The sequence below is a fragment of the Ictalurus punctatus genome, chromosome 3 (assembly GCF_001660625.3).
Source record: "Ictalurus punctatus breed USDA103 chromosome 3, Coco_2.0, whole genome shotgun sequence".
NCBI lineage: Eukaryota > Metazoa > Chordata > Actinopteri > Siluriformes > Ictaluridae > Ictalurus > Ictalurus punctatus.
In genome coordinates, this window is record NC_030418.2 from 16,929,636 (window position 1) to 16,943,035 (window position 13,400).

At 36.9% G+C, this 13,400-nt stretch overlaps 1 protein-coding gene across 1 annotated transcript; it reads left to right on the forward strand.

Annotated features, from left to right (window-relative positions):
• The first annotated feature begins 3,313 nt into the window (after positions 1 to 3,313).
• On the forward strand, positions 3,314 to 11,678 carry spata48 (spermatogenesis associated 48). Its single transcript, XM_017463677.3, has 9 exons — positions 3,314 to 3,891; positions 4,781 to 4,848; positions 5,296 to 5,369; positions 5,627 to 5,753; positions 5,851 to 5,918; positions 6,845 to 6,886; positions 7,347 to 7,454; positions 7,786 to 7,887; positions 10,692 to 11,678. The coding sequence occupies exons 1-9, from the start codon at positions 3,459 to 3,461 to the stop codon at positions 10,816 to 10,818; spliced, it is 1,149 nt and encodes a 382-aa protein (XP_017319166.1). The 5' UTR covers positions 3,314 to 3,458; the 3' UTR covers positions 10,819 to 11,678.
• The last annotated feature ends 1,722 nt before the right edge of the window (positions 11,679 to 13,400 follow it).

A 13,400-nucleotide genomic window follows, 5' to 3' on the forward strand; every position in this document is an offset into this window, starting at 1 on the left:
TTTTTTAAGAAAATATATTTTCAATGAGGATATTCACATGAAATTTTCACCAGATATCAGTATTAACTGATTAAGAAATCCATACATATAAAGAATTAACAACATTAAAGTCCATAAAAATGACACAGGAAAAACATATTGAACACACTAAGAAAAAGCAGTTCTCCAAGGCAAGACAGGGCAAGGAACCTGCTGAAATCCATAAGTAGTTAGAAAGTAATTATAGTAAAGTAATTATACCTCCTATCTGTGCAAATTAATATGCTATATTTTAACTGTTAACAAGGATCAGATTTTCATTTCAGAACAAGCATGCTGGTGATAATGATGATGAGCCAAATCATTTAAGGTCATATGATATAAACTCATGTATTAACATACTGTATGTATTGCATTATATACAGTAAACAACAGAAGTGAGTACACACGTAGACAATATCACTTAAATGACAAATGATTCAAAATTGTACCACCTCTCAATAACTGCATTATTTCTAAGTTGACAAATAAAGTTTTTTCCTCTTGAACAATCAAAAACAAATACTTTAGAAAGTCGATATTAGTTTATGCAACAAAAGTGAATATACCTGTGTTTACTGACACACAAGTTAGAAATCCTGTGATAACCGAATAAAGCCTAATTGCATGAACATGATTATAAAATGACCTGTGAATACCAGAACTTGCTCAATTTTGGACCTGTGGACTGTGTCTATCTGCGTGTCTGCATTATGGCGCAACATGGAAAAGAATTGCCAGAGGAATTGAAAAATTGTGAGACTTCACAAAGATGGAAAAGGATACAGGAAAGAAAGAAAGAAGTGAAAACTATGACCCGGCCAAGTATGTTGCCTGACTTGAATCCAGTAGAACACCTTAAAAAAAGGTAGAGCAACACAACCCCTCCAACAAAGAGCAGCTGAAAAAACTGCCTCTGAAGAATGGCAGAACATCTCTCCAGAAATTTGTGCAACACTGGTGTCCTCCATGCCGAGGGGGATCGAGTCTGTCATCAAAACTAAACGTGGACATACAAAGAACTGAAAAAAAAAAGACTTGAAAGATCTCAGTAATGAAAGGTGTATTGACTTTGTTGCATTGAGTAATATAGTAATATAGTAAATTTAAACTGTTAGTTTTTAATTTTACATAAGAGCAAATACCCTACTGTTTAAACTAGAAGTAATGCAATTACTGTAAGGTGATACAATTCTGAATCATTTAATATTTAAGTGATATTGTACTCACTACTGTTGTATACTATAAAAGGCAGCTTTTACGTTTTGTCTGTAAAAGAATGCTAACATTACACATGACATTCTCCACTTTTTAAATAGGAGGCACGTCTAATGGTAGCAGCCAACATTTTCATCATATTCCTCATGATCGAGATGTTCATATAAGCTAAAATATCCATGTTTATTCATGTAAATAAACATATGTATGCTTAGAGTACAAAACTAGACAGTATATTGAATAGCTACTGTTTTTGATGGTTTGAAAGGGAAACACTGTTTTAGTATACGGCCAGGGACGCCTCTCATCCACTGACTCACTCCATAAAACTTACCTTTGTTGATAATCTTTTAGGCCATGACCTTACTGTGAACTTGCCAAGATGATGATGTGAATAAATTAAAGAGTCTCTAGTAAAGAAATGATCAGACAGGGACAGATACAAGAATGTGTCTTGTAAATCTGGACTTATGTAGATTTATTTTTCCTACACTGGAGCAAAAAGTAATTCTGCTAACATCCCCCAAGTGTATGTGCTATCGGGATATCAGTCTGACTACCAAAGATATAGAAAATCCAGACGCTGCTGTTGCTAACTACTTTCATGTGTCAGCATCACCACATTAGTAAGCCAATTCAGCTCTAAGGGGAGGCGCAGCTCTACCCTGATAAAATCAGCCCTACATTCAACTGATTTTCAGACATTTTCTTTGTTACAATTGTCCTATGTTTCTGCATATTGTGGGTGATGTGAATATAAATATATCCGCACTGATGATAATTGCACTGAGTCTAACTGCTAGAAACAGTGGGTGTTGTCTAATGTAAATGTACAATGGGACAGAAATAATCAGAAAGACAAACCTGCCTGTCTTGAGCAAGTATTTTACTGCTATTCATAGTTTTTAATCTACTAACAATTCATATAACACAGCTACAGATTTACCGATTCGATCCTAAGTTTCAAGTTCTTCCAGTGACTGTGTGGGTTTCCTCTGGATTCCCTGGTTTCCTTCCACCTCCCAAAAACATGCCAGTACAGTAGGTGGCTTGGCTAAATTATCAATTGCTAAATTGCCCCAATAGCTGTCAATGAGTGTGTGAACATGTGTGTGTGTGTGTGTGTGTTCAGGGTGTATTCAGACCTAGCACCCAGTGTTCCCAGGATAGACTCCAGAGCCACTATGTCCAGAATCAAGCGGATAACTGACTGAATGAATACAATCCATGGCAAGATATGTTATTACAAAGGGGAAATACAACTTACATCACCAAATTGCAGTCATCTTTTTACCATTTTTAGGATGGATAAATATGTTTCCATGTAAAGTCATACAATTATAGCGTTTATTTATACCAGCTAAATAGGCAAGTATTACAACAGATTTATTTTCACACATAAAAATAAAGATATATTTAAGTTATTTAAGTACTCACATTCATGATTGAGATATACTTCTGGCTGCTAATCATTTGAATTTGAATTTATATATGCATATATATTTACTTGGGAGACTAAACCAATCTTTTAGGAAACTTGGCGCTAGTTAAGGCTTGACTGTGTGAGCACAACCCTCTGTAGAGTCTTCCGTACAGGTTTGTCCTTAGCACATGATCGCCACCTAGTGGACACATTCTTTTTTTTTTGTTTTGTTTCTTTCTTTTTTCGGTTTATTTGTTAGTTTTTGTTTTAACGCGAACATAATTATCTCCTGTTGTTCAAAAGCCCTGTCATCAACTTTTAAAGAAGCAGTCCGTTGAATTTAAGTCCATTTCAAACACTTCTGTCACTAGTCACATCACCAATCAAGTCAAACAAATGACGGGTTATGTCCCAAACTGCACAAGCCTACTACCGTAGTCTACTAAATGATATGACATAGTTAAAGTTAGTTTACGTTAGTAGTAGGCCTGTGGTCAAATCCGCAACATGAATAAGATGGTCCACGCACATAATGCCGAGACAGAGGGTTCTTCAGTATTCCTTACCCACTCACGGTAATCTACATTCCTGATAGAGGTGTAATCACTTCTCCAGTAACTCATATCATTACTTGGCAGACTACACCTGGAGGCATGTAGGCCTAGATATGTGATTTCGGACGCGACCGCAGTCTCTAGGCAACAAATAACGCTGACGCGTTGTCGTATCCGTTTCGTTAGAGTAGTACACCTCTGTCGAAACACATAAAAAGCCACATCGGTTATTTTGACCCGCGCTGATGAAGAAGAGCTGCGCTTCCGGTTTCCCCAGAATGAGCCTCCTGGGGCAGTCCTGCTGCCAGAGCCGCGCCGGGACGAGCAGGTGCTTACACAGATGTATGAATGTAGCGTGGGGAAGGGGGCGCTACGACACTGAGAACCTGACGGAAAGAGACAGCAATGCTTTCATTAGGTTCCAGCCTCAGGCCTCTCCCCCGAGCCCCCGAGCTCCTCTGGCCCCGCTGAGGGATGATGTGCCTCTCACCGAGCCTCACTCCGGCCTCCTGAGCCTCAGCGACACGTTCCCACACACAGTGTGTAGTGCTGCTCCGTGGGATCCAAGAGCAGAGAGACATCCAGCTCACACTCCTGCATTCGGCCCTGCAGCCGGGACGCGTCACACATCCGCGAGCAAGCCCCGGGACTCCAGGCTCGAGTTAACGGACCGGAAATGTAATATAGGCTCACTACTTTGTTTTTGTTTACATTCTCACATAGTTCCGGCTGCAAGGCTAATCACAGTTTATATTAATACGCTCACTCTAATACCTTATTCTTTCTATAGTACCAGATCATACTGTACACACCGACTTGTATAATCCCTGCTGAAAAAACCATACAAACCTTCATAGAATTTGGAATAATTTGAATGGTTATAATGGGAATTGTATTGGTTTTAATGGAAACTGTAATGGTCCCTGTGGGTCTCTACTGGTAATTCGGTACCTTCTATTGGTGGTATGTTGTGTCTAGTGGATACCATTAAGGGCCGGTAATGGTAATGGTTTTAATTGTTAGTTGATGGTTTATAATGGTATTTGTAGTGGAAACCATTAGAATGTCTGTGAAGGTTTTTATTGGGGGGTTTTCAGCAGGGATGGACGAACTACATAATGTAGGCTTAATAAGAAACCAATTAAAATAATGTATTGTTATTTAACAAATAAAAAATAATCGTCGAAATTTTCGGATGTTTATTTAATGTTTTTAAATTATTTATGGAAGGAGTCTCCAGTGGTTGCACTTTGTAATGGAGAGTCTTCTGGAATTTTGTACCTTCTGTGTGTGTGTGTGTGTGTGTGTGTGTGTGTGTGTGTGTGTGTGTGTGTGTGTGTGTGTGCGTGCGTGCGTGCGTGTGTGTGTGTGTGTGTGATTTGAAATGAACTTAATTAAAGTGGGAGAAATAAGGACATACCGGTGAAGAAATTAGTATTTCCTATAAGAGTATGTCCCAAAGTATTTTATTCCTTACTATTAATCTCCTTAAGAGATTTAAATATTATAGATAAGTGTGTAATTGTCAGAGTCATTCATTTTTATTCTGCATGTTTTGTCTTACAAGACCACAGCAGCAGGGAGAGATCTGATCCAGGTTCCACCAGTCTTCTGGGATGTGAAGATCTGAAGAGGGTAGGGGGTGAAGGTGGGGTTGTTAGAGGGGGGCAATAGTAATTACTTGGTACTGTTCTGATGCAGAATGGATTTTCTGGAAGTATGCAGAAACTCACCCCCAATATCCTTAGATTAGATTAGTGTCTTCAGTGACAGTCCTATTTTATTCTCTCCCAGCTCATAACAAACCTGGAACAAGCTATCAAGGACACATTAGATGCCTGGCTCAGGTATGTTGGGAGGTCGGAGAGAGCGCTGTTCACTTAGCAGTCCCTATTTGTTATACAAGCAGCTCTTAATGCTATAATGTTTAGTTTGAACTATTGTGTGACTGCTTGGTAGGTAGGTTGGAACTACACCTAATTACATAGATGACATTTATCTATTGCATTATCCAGTGTATTCATAGTTCCTGTATTGGGCATCATATTGTGCACCTTCCATCTTTTTTTTTTATACATCTAGGATGCATGTACCTCTGTTCCCCCTAAATTGATGGACAAGACTTTGCGGTACATCTACACATCAGAAGCTCAAAGGTTAAGTATCTCTGATGTTGCCTGTCAGAGCAAGCATTGCTCTGCACTTTTCCATCTGTCATTTCTTGCACATTCCTCAATAGTCAATTCAGTACTTAATTACTTGTTAGTAAATAAGTTGTAAAAGAAATAAACTTGTATATATTTACATACCAGAGCAGACAGACATTCAGCTTTGTGCCATTGGACAGCTTTAATAATTTTATAAGGCACTTTTTAATCTATGCATAATATCAGCGATACTCTGGTGATTATAGAGGTTACGAGAATATAGACCAGGACTCTAAACTCAAACCACCACTGTGTATTCTGGAGAAAATGGCAGACCCTGTAAGCCAGCACTTCACTTTGAAGAGATACCATAGCAGGCCTGAACTATGGCAGGTTAGTTTTCCATTCAGTAAGCACATGTATATCCAATATCATGTATATCTGTATGCCTTTTTTCCTGCTCAATTTATTTCCTTGAATTTTCTTCAAGACTATTGGACCTCTTTGGAATAGGCATCAAATCCGTGCCTCATATAATGTGAAGAAGCCCTTCAGTTTGTAAGTGATTTGTGTAATATTTAAATTTTCTTATTAATTGATGTTATTTGTCTTGTATAATGAGCCTGCAAAGAAAAAGGAACCATTAATTGTCCATCAGTAACAGCTGTAAAAATGTGTTATAACAGAATTTTTCACTGAACTCTTTTAGCACATAACTGAAATGACAAAATCTCTCACTTATTCACTTCTTGCCCGCAGGCTGTATTTGATAGAACTGAAAGAGTTCTCTCTAATACAGCCTACATCAAATACAGAGTACATTTCTTTTGTAGTCCTCTTCAGGGGCATTAGCTAGACTATTAATCATGTGAAGTAGGTTAGCTGTTCTTATGCTCTGCTCATATCATGTTGATGTAACTTGGAACTCATATAGACATTTACACACCTTTTTTTCTGCTCAGCATGAGAGAATGTTTATATTTCAGTTTCAACCCCTTTACAGTTAGAAAAAAAAAAAAAAGCATGTATCCATTTTTCCCTCACACTAACTGGCTGTGAGCTAGTCTGTGGCAGGATTGAGAGCTGTCAGCCAATATTTCCACGTAGTTTCTTGTAAACTCTGTCTGATTGGTCTCGTCTCCGTTCACTGAAAATAAAAAATTACAACACCGGCATCTTCTTTTACCATCGTTCAGTTATGCAGTGATAAACCGCTCCAAGTGGAGAATTATTAGATGCTAAAGAAAAAATCTTCGGGGCTACAGTCCCAAATGCCCAGGCCAGGTTACTCCCCTGGTCCTCTTGAAGGGTACAAGTCACCTTAAAATCTCATTTAAAATTTCCATAACACATTTCCATTAGCAAACCTTTGGTAAGATATTATTCCTTAGTGCTGTGACACTGAACTTTTAAACACGGACAAATATGCAATCACAAGTTTCTTTCTTTTTTTTTTTTTAATGAAATAATTTATTTTTTAACAGCACCAGCCCATGTCCAAAATCAGGACAAATTCCTTTATATTGGTAAGTGGCTACAAAATGTTTGCCCATATAATTTGACAGAAAAATTAGGAAAATGCATATACAGAGTGTCCCAAAAGTCTCCATACATAGGGGAAATTAGCACCTTTTAGCAAAATGTAAGTTTATTTACAAAGCATCCTCTACATGATTGCCATGTTTTTGTAAACACACACTGAGTCATCTCTCCCACTCATGAACTTGTGTTAACATATCTGATGTTATGCATGTAACTGCAGTCTTGCGACAGTTTAATGATCCCGCCATGAGAGTGATTTCAATACATTCTTCTTTTGTCAAAGGCATTCTTAAAGGTTACCTGAAAAATATAGAATATAAACTATGGACAATTTTGGAAGACATTTTGTAAAAAGGTTTCATTTCCCCTATGTATTGAGACTTTAGGGACACCCTGTCTTTATATGATCTAAGGGTTGCTATTATGTGTTACTGTCCTGCACAGTGGTGTGATTGGCTCTGAGAACATGGACAATATTGACATCCCAGAGAAAGACTTCATCCCACTGACAGTGAGGCGTACCGTCTTACCTCCTGACACCCCCACAGCCCAGTATGTGAACAGTGGATATTTGTACAGCACATGGATGTAATGGAATATGACATAATCTATAACTACAAAGCTGTTTTAACTAACATGGCTGCAACACAGCATTATAATAATAATAAATAAAAATTCCTTATATATATTTATGTAGTGTTTTTATAGGCACTCGATGTGCTTTACATTGTGTGTGTGTGTGTGTGTGTGTGTGTGTGTGTGTGTGTGTGTGCGTGTGTGGTGTGTGTGTGTGTGGGGGGGGGGGTGTTAGGATCTCCTCATTCTGTGCAACTTCAGTTGGTTGAGTTTATGCATGTGTTATATGTGATTTGTCTTATTAAAGCCGTCCCACTATTCCTGGTTACACTGGGAAAGCTCTACACGACAGACCACACACCGTAGCCATCAGCCAGCCTTCATCAATGCTCACTCATCAGACTACAGGGTAAGGCACATACATAGTATACCACACATTCAACATACACAAATGGTATATCTGGAAAATATCACATTGCACGTGAGTACTGTCTAAAAGCATAGAAATGCTATTATGCTACAAATATAATCAGGAAAACTGTACTGGAATCTAAAGCTATACATTATAACATACAATTCATTAAAAAAAGTACATTTTGACAAAAATGTTTTTGGATGTTTTAAACTATACTTTTGCAGATTTTAGGCTAAAGTTATTGTCATAATCCATTCACTATTTTACTCTGAAATATGCATTATGATACCAGACCTAATCTATATGTATTTCACATAGGAAGCCTCTCTTTGACTGTATAAACCCATTTAGAAGGTCTTTGAAATGGTAATAGTTACATACAGTATATTTGAAACAAGTAAAAGTCCTAATCATATATATTGTTGGAAGAAGCACGATTACTATTTTTTCTATTTTTTATATACTATTTTTGTATATACTATTTTTTTCCCTGAATGCAATCTCTTAAAGGTAATTTCATAAAAAGGCACAAATAGAATAACTCCAAGATTATTTGTAAATAAATAAATAAATAAATAAATAAATAAATAAATAAATAAAATAACATTTGAATCAAATTACTACTGTATATACAGTATAAGATGAATACAGTAAATTATTTTACTTGGTTTATAAGGAGCATAAATATCTATTCATTACCTGTTTCAAAACAATCTGTATCAAACATGACTGTATGCATTATAATAGCATTCAAATGAGATATAGTTACTCAGTACATTATGTACCATTATACTATGTCTTGTAGGCTTTACAGGATATGGCATCTTTAAGGGGTTTTTTTTCTGCATTGTTTTAGCATATCATTCTGCTATTTAATATGAAACATCAAACAGGTAACCAAAGTTAGTTCATTTTCATTTTATTTTGTTGAGCAAAAATGAAGCAGGGTAAGTTTTCATTGCACACTTCCCAGTGTGTGTACACAGTGTTAGCTCAGCAGGTGGCAGCAATGCAGTATATTCATACTGCTTTCCTGAGAGACCTGACACAGTCAGTGCTTTTCAAGTTATGTTGCACCTGCCTCAGATGAGATACAGTTATTATTTAAAAAAAAAAAAAAAAAAAAAATGTTTGGCTGTAATGCAAAGTAATGCAGGAGATCATTATTTGATAATAATAGTTGTAATCAAATAAATACTAAATAGTGGATAATTTTTCAGTTACCATTTCCTCTCTGTCACTTTCTTGTTCTCTATTTCCTCTCTCTTATGTAGGTCTCTTCTCTCTCTGTCTTTGTCAGAAAAACTTACAAACATAGCTGGATGCCGGGGTCTTTCAGGAATTTCTGTGCCCTTTGCAAACATAGGGCTCTATCAGGCCCATTCTTTAGTACTGTTCACTTCAGGGTCTCTTTAATCTAGCGCTATGGTTCTTAAAGTGGGGTCTGTGAAACATAGCCGGGGGTCCACAAATTATAATTTTTTCTTGCAGTGGTGGAAATCACAACCCATACTATACTTATTAGCCTGTTTGACTGATCACATGCACCGAATGGGTTTAATTTAAAGCTCAAAAACAAAGAAAGTTCAGGAATAAAAAGCTCCATGGCTCCAGCAAATAGCCACATTTTAATAATGAGCCTAATATTTGAAAAGTTGGATTATGTTTAAAAAATACATCTGTACTGAGGGGGGTCTGTGAAATATTTTCACAGTTAAAAAGATCCCTGGCTGAAAAAAGACCCCCTGAAGAGCCCCTGGTTTAGAGGCCCTGGGTAGTCAGTTTCACTATTCGCTCCACTGTGACGTCTACGGCTTTGTATAACACCCTCTCATGTTCCTTATTGTTTGAAAGACAAATTATGTGGCTGGCTTAAATTTACAACTCTTGGACTACCTTCTTTATTGGAGAGTTCTGAGATGCCACATAGTAGGTTTAAGACACCAAAAGATGATTAAGTGCAAGGGTTGACAAAGTCATCACTCCACAAAGCATGCTGAAATGTGTGGAATAAGGAGATGAAGACAGATGGAAAAGGAACTTGTAAATCATTCAAATGAGGAACTGCAAAAAGTACCACTACGAGCATTAGTGTTAAAGAGTGCCCCACACTTGGGGTAGTTCAGGTCAACGGTCTCCCTCCCTTTCAGTGTCAGCATCAACGGTAAAACGTCCTCAACTTTCAGAATGAGTAGGATTGTGCCATGTGCAGCTTGAGTACAGAGGAAGAAGGAGGAGGCAATGTGTAAAAGAGGCACTAGAGGAAAACCAAACTCCTCACCCAGGGACTGTTTTTTTGTGAAAACGTGTTTCCTAACTGGGTCTCAGAAGAGCTGGTTTACCGGCTTTTGGAGAAGGCTTCCACAGATGGCCATATCCAGAGCTGAGCTGAGCTGCTGGTGGTAATCGTGGTTTTCAGTCAACCCAGATCCATTTTCCTGGAGCGACTCGCCCTCTGAAATCTGTTTCCTCTGCTGATAAAGCAGCCCTCCCAGCTTTCCCTTATAGCAGAAAAAGAGGACCAGTTAGCACCTTAAGAGCTTCCTCTTAACTCTGCTTGTAACAAGCATTTTTGTTTTGGTTCCGCTAGGCTTTGTAAATGACTTTTTAAAATGCAACTGATCTTCTGTTTGGACTCTAAATAATGTATAACATTTAGAGAAGGTACATGGCTTCATGTATTTTTTTATTAGATTGTTATTTCCTGAGACTAAAAGGTATAATGTGTATAATGTGTCAGCATCAATATTCTGCTGTTTTGACTATAACTAAATTTGGGTGATCTGTGTAATTTTTAGGAGCAGTTCAACACCATCATCCTATGGTCGGCAGGCCCCTCTGTCCAGAATGCTCATCACTGTCCAACCGGGCAATCCTTTCCTTCAGCCTAAAGCTCCTACACCTCCCATTTATTCAAAGTCTTAATACACAAAAATGGAATAGCCTCCAAATGGAGGAGTAAAAAATGTTGCTTTTCAAGAAATCTAGTCTGTATTTGTGAATAGATCTTTAATGATGTGACTGCACAGACTAGTTCCGAATAATAAGATGCTTCATTAGCATCATTTCCTTTGATTCAGATGAGATGTTCTGTGAATATGGAGGAATGTTTCATTGTGTTGCACTTTTGTATGTGTGTGTGTGTGTGTGTGTGTGTGTGTGTGTGTGAGTGTGTGCATCACAGTGTGATGCCTGCATTTTGTTCTCTTATGTAAAAGTCCTATTTACATATTGTGACTTCCTCAGCAAATTTACTCAATAATTTGCGATAACAAAATGTTGCAACAATTTCACTCAACTTTGCTGCTGTTTCATTCTGTCTTAGGGTGTTTATACAGCAATAGGTAAACTATGAAGAAATAGCTGCTGTTTCTTAAAAAGACTTTCTGAAATACTCTACACCCCAAGAACTGTGGTTGGAGAATAAAAGAGAAAAGGCAGTGTAGCTTCACCTGTTGACAGGAAGTAGGAACGTTCTGGTTTCCTGTTTCCCCCCCCAGTAACCTTCATTTCTGTGCTATAAACCCCTCAGGATTTCACTCAGTTGACATACCCAAACCTACAGTAATCTAAAGGATGATTTCCCTTCACCAAAGTTTTAACTTTTTCAAGTTAAATTGTGGTCAGCCTTACAGTTTGTAGTATAACAGAACCCATGAAAAAGTTTTATTCAGTAATAAATGAGTTCATTCACTTATTGTTCATCTGTATACGCTACTAAAGCATATGTAGGAATGATGTATTAAAAAGAGGCCTCTTTACTAATTTTAGTATGTGTTGGGTGCTATTATTGATCCTGTTGATGCTATTATGGATATTGCACACTCCAGCCGCTTGCTTAGCTTGTAGTTTCTGTCTGTTAGTTAGAGAGCGGAGCTGTGGAGGGAACAGGCCGGTCCACACCATTTCCAGAGATGGAGATGTGGTTAGAAGATAACTAACGTCCATGCTGGGGCTGTGGACGTTTTACTGGCCTGGGTTTGGTTTGGAGGGGCCTCACCACTGCATCTCCTTTCACTAGATACAAAATGCTTTTTCCAAGCTCTCGTTCTCCAAGCATTATGAGCTTTGACAAATTTAACAGAGAAGACAACAGTCACTGCATGTGAAAACCTGAACCACTGCATTAATATATATTCTAGTAGACCGAAAGTCTCATGTATTAATTAACATCATGCAGGTTTATAATAAAGGGAAGTAGGAAAATAAAGTCTATTTTATTAAATAATAAAATATTTTTTATTATTAGAGCTTATTTTAGAGCTTATATTATGCTAATTCCATTTTCTTGCTTTATGATGCTTTTATTTTTATGGTTACTTTATAAACAAAGTGTTTTAACTTTTAATCAGAAATATAGCTAATCTACCTACTGCTACAGTGACATATAGTATTTTATTGTAGAAAAATACTATGTTTGAAAACAATATGTACAAAAAGAGTGAAACACAATGAATGAAACACAAGAATAAAACATACTGGGGTGTGCTGTTATAGGAAACTAATCAATGATATGGTAGTGTAATGTGTTACCACAGCAAAGATGATTATTATTTTCTAAAAACAACATGTCCTGAAGTGCTTTATTCGTCTTATGCCATAGCAGGTTGGCCAGCACTTTCATTTTTCTTGTTACCTAATGGCACATTGTACTACAACATGTTAGAATGAGCACATTACTATAATCTTGTCATTTGCCTTGCAGCTAAACATAAATTAATTAACTTCTGATCAGAATCGAGAATTTGACAGTGCTGGGGTATAGGATTAAATATGTTTTAAAGTACGATATTGCAGCTGGTGTGGTATTCTGGAAAAACAATTATTTTTACAGTACTAGCAGATTATACCACTTCAAATGACCTTACTGTGCAGATACCGTAACATTGCTGTGACCGTATTGTAATAACACAGTAGAACATCCTGTGTTATTAGCGTTATTCCAGTAAAGCCACCAAAAGCAGCATCCCATGCCTCTTTCAAATTTATTTAAGATGTCCATTTAGGAATGAAAGTTTGAAAGGAATTATAAATATAAAACTAAAACAGTGTTTTTAGAGTAATATACTGCTAACAATATGGAGTTCTATAAAAAAAAAAAACGTTTTTCTAACTATTTAAAAATACAGTACAATGTTATTTAACAAAATGACAGTTTATGATTAAAATGACAAAATTACAGTTTAAAATTACAGTATCTACCTGGCACCTCTTTTATTAATAAGTTAAATTATTTATTTATTTATTTTGCCGTGCAATAATGACTAAAAACAAATATGTTCTCATTTGTATAATTAACCCTTTCATGCATGAATTATGAAATCCTGACCAATTTTTTTTCTCTGTTTTTACTCTTCTTTTTATTTTTAGGCATAAAAATAATATTTAACCTTAATTTTACTTTTAGATACATTTTTCACACATTCCAGTGGACTGCATGTGTTCAAACGAAGAATTAATGTCCACTCTAGTGGCTGTTATGCAGTTGAAATCCTTGCAATAGCCAG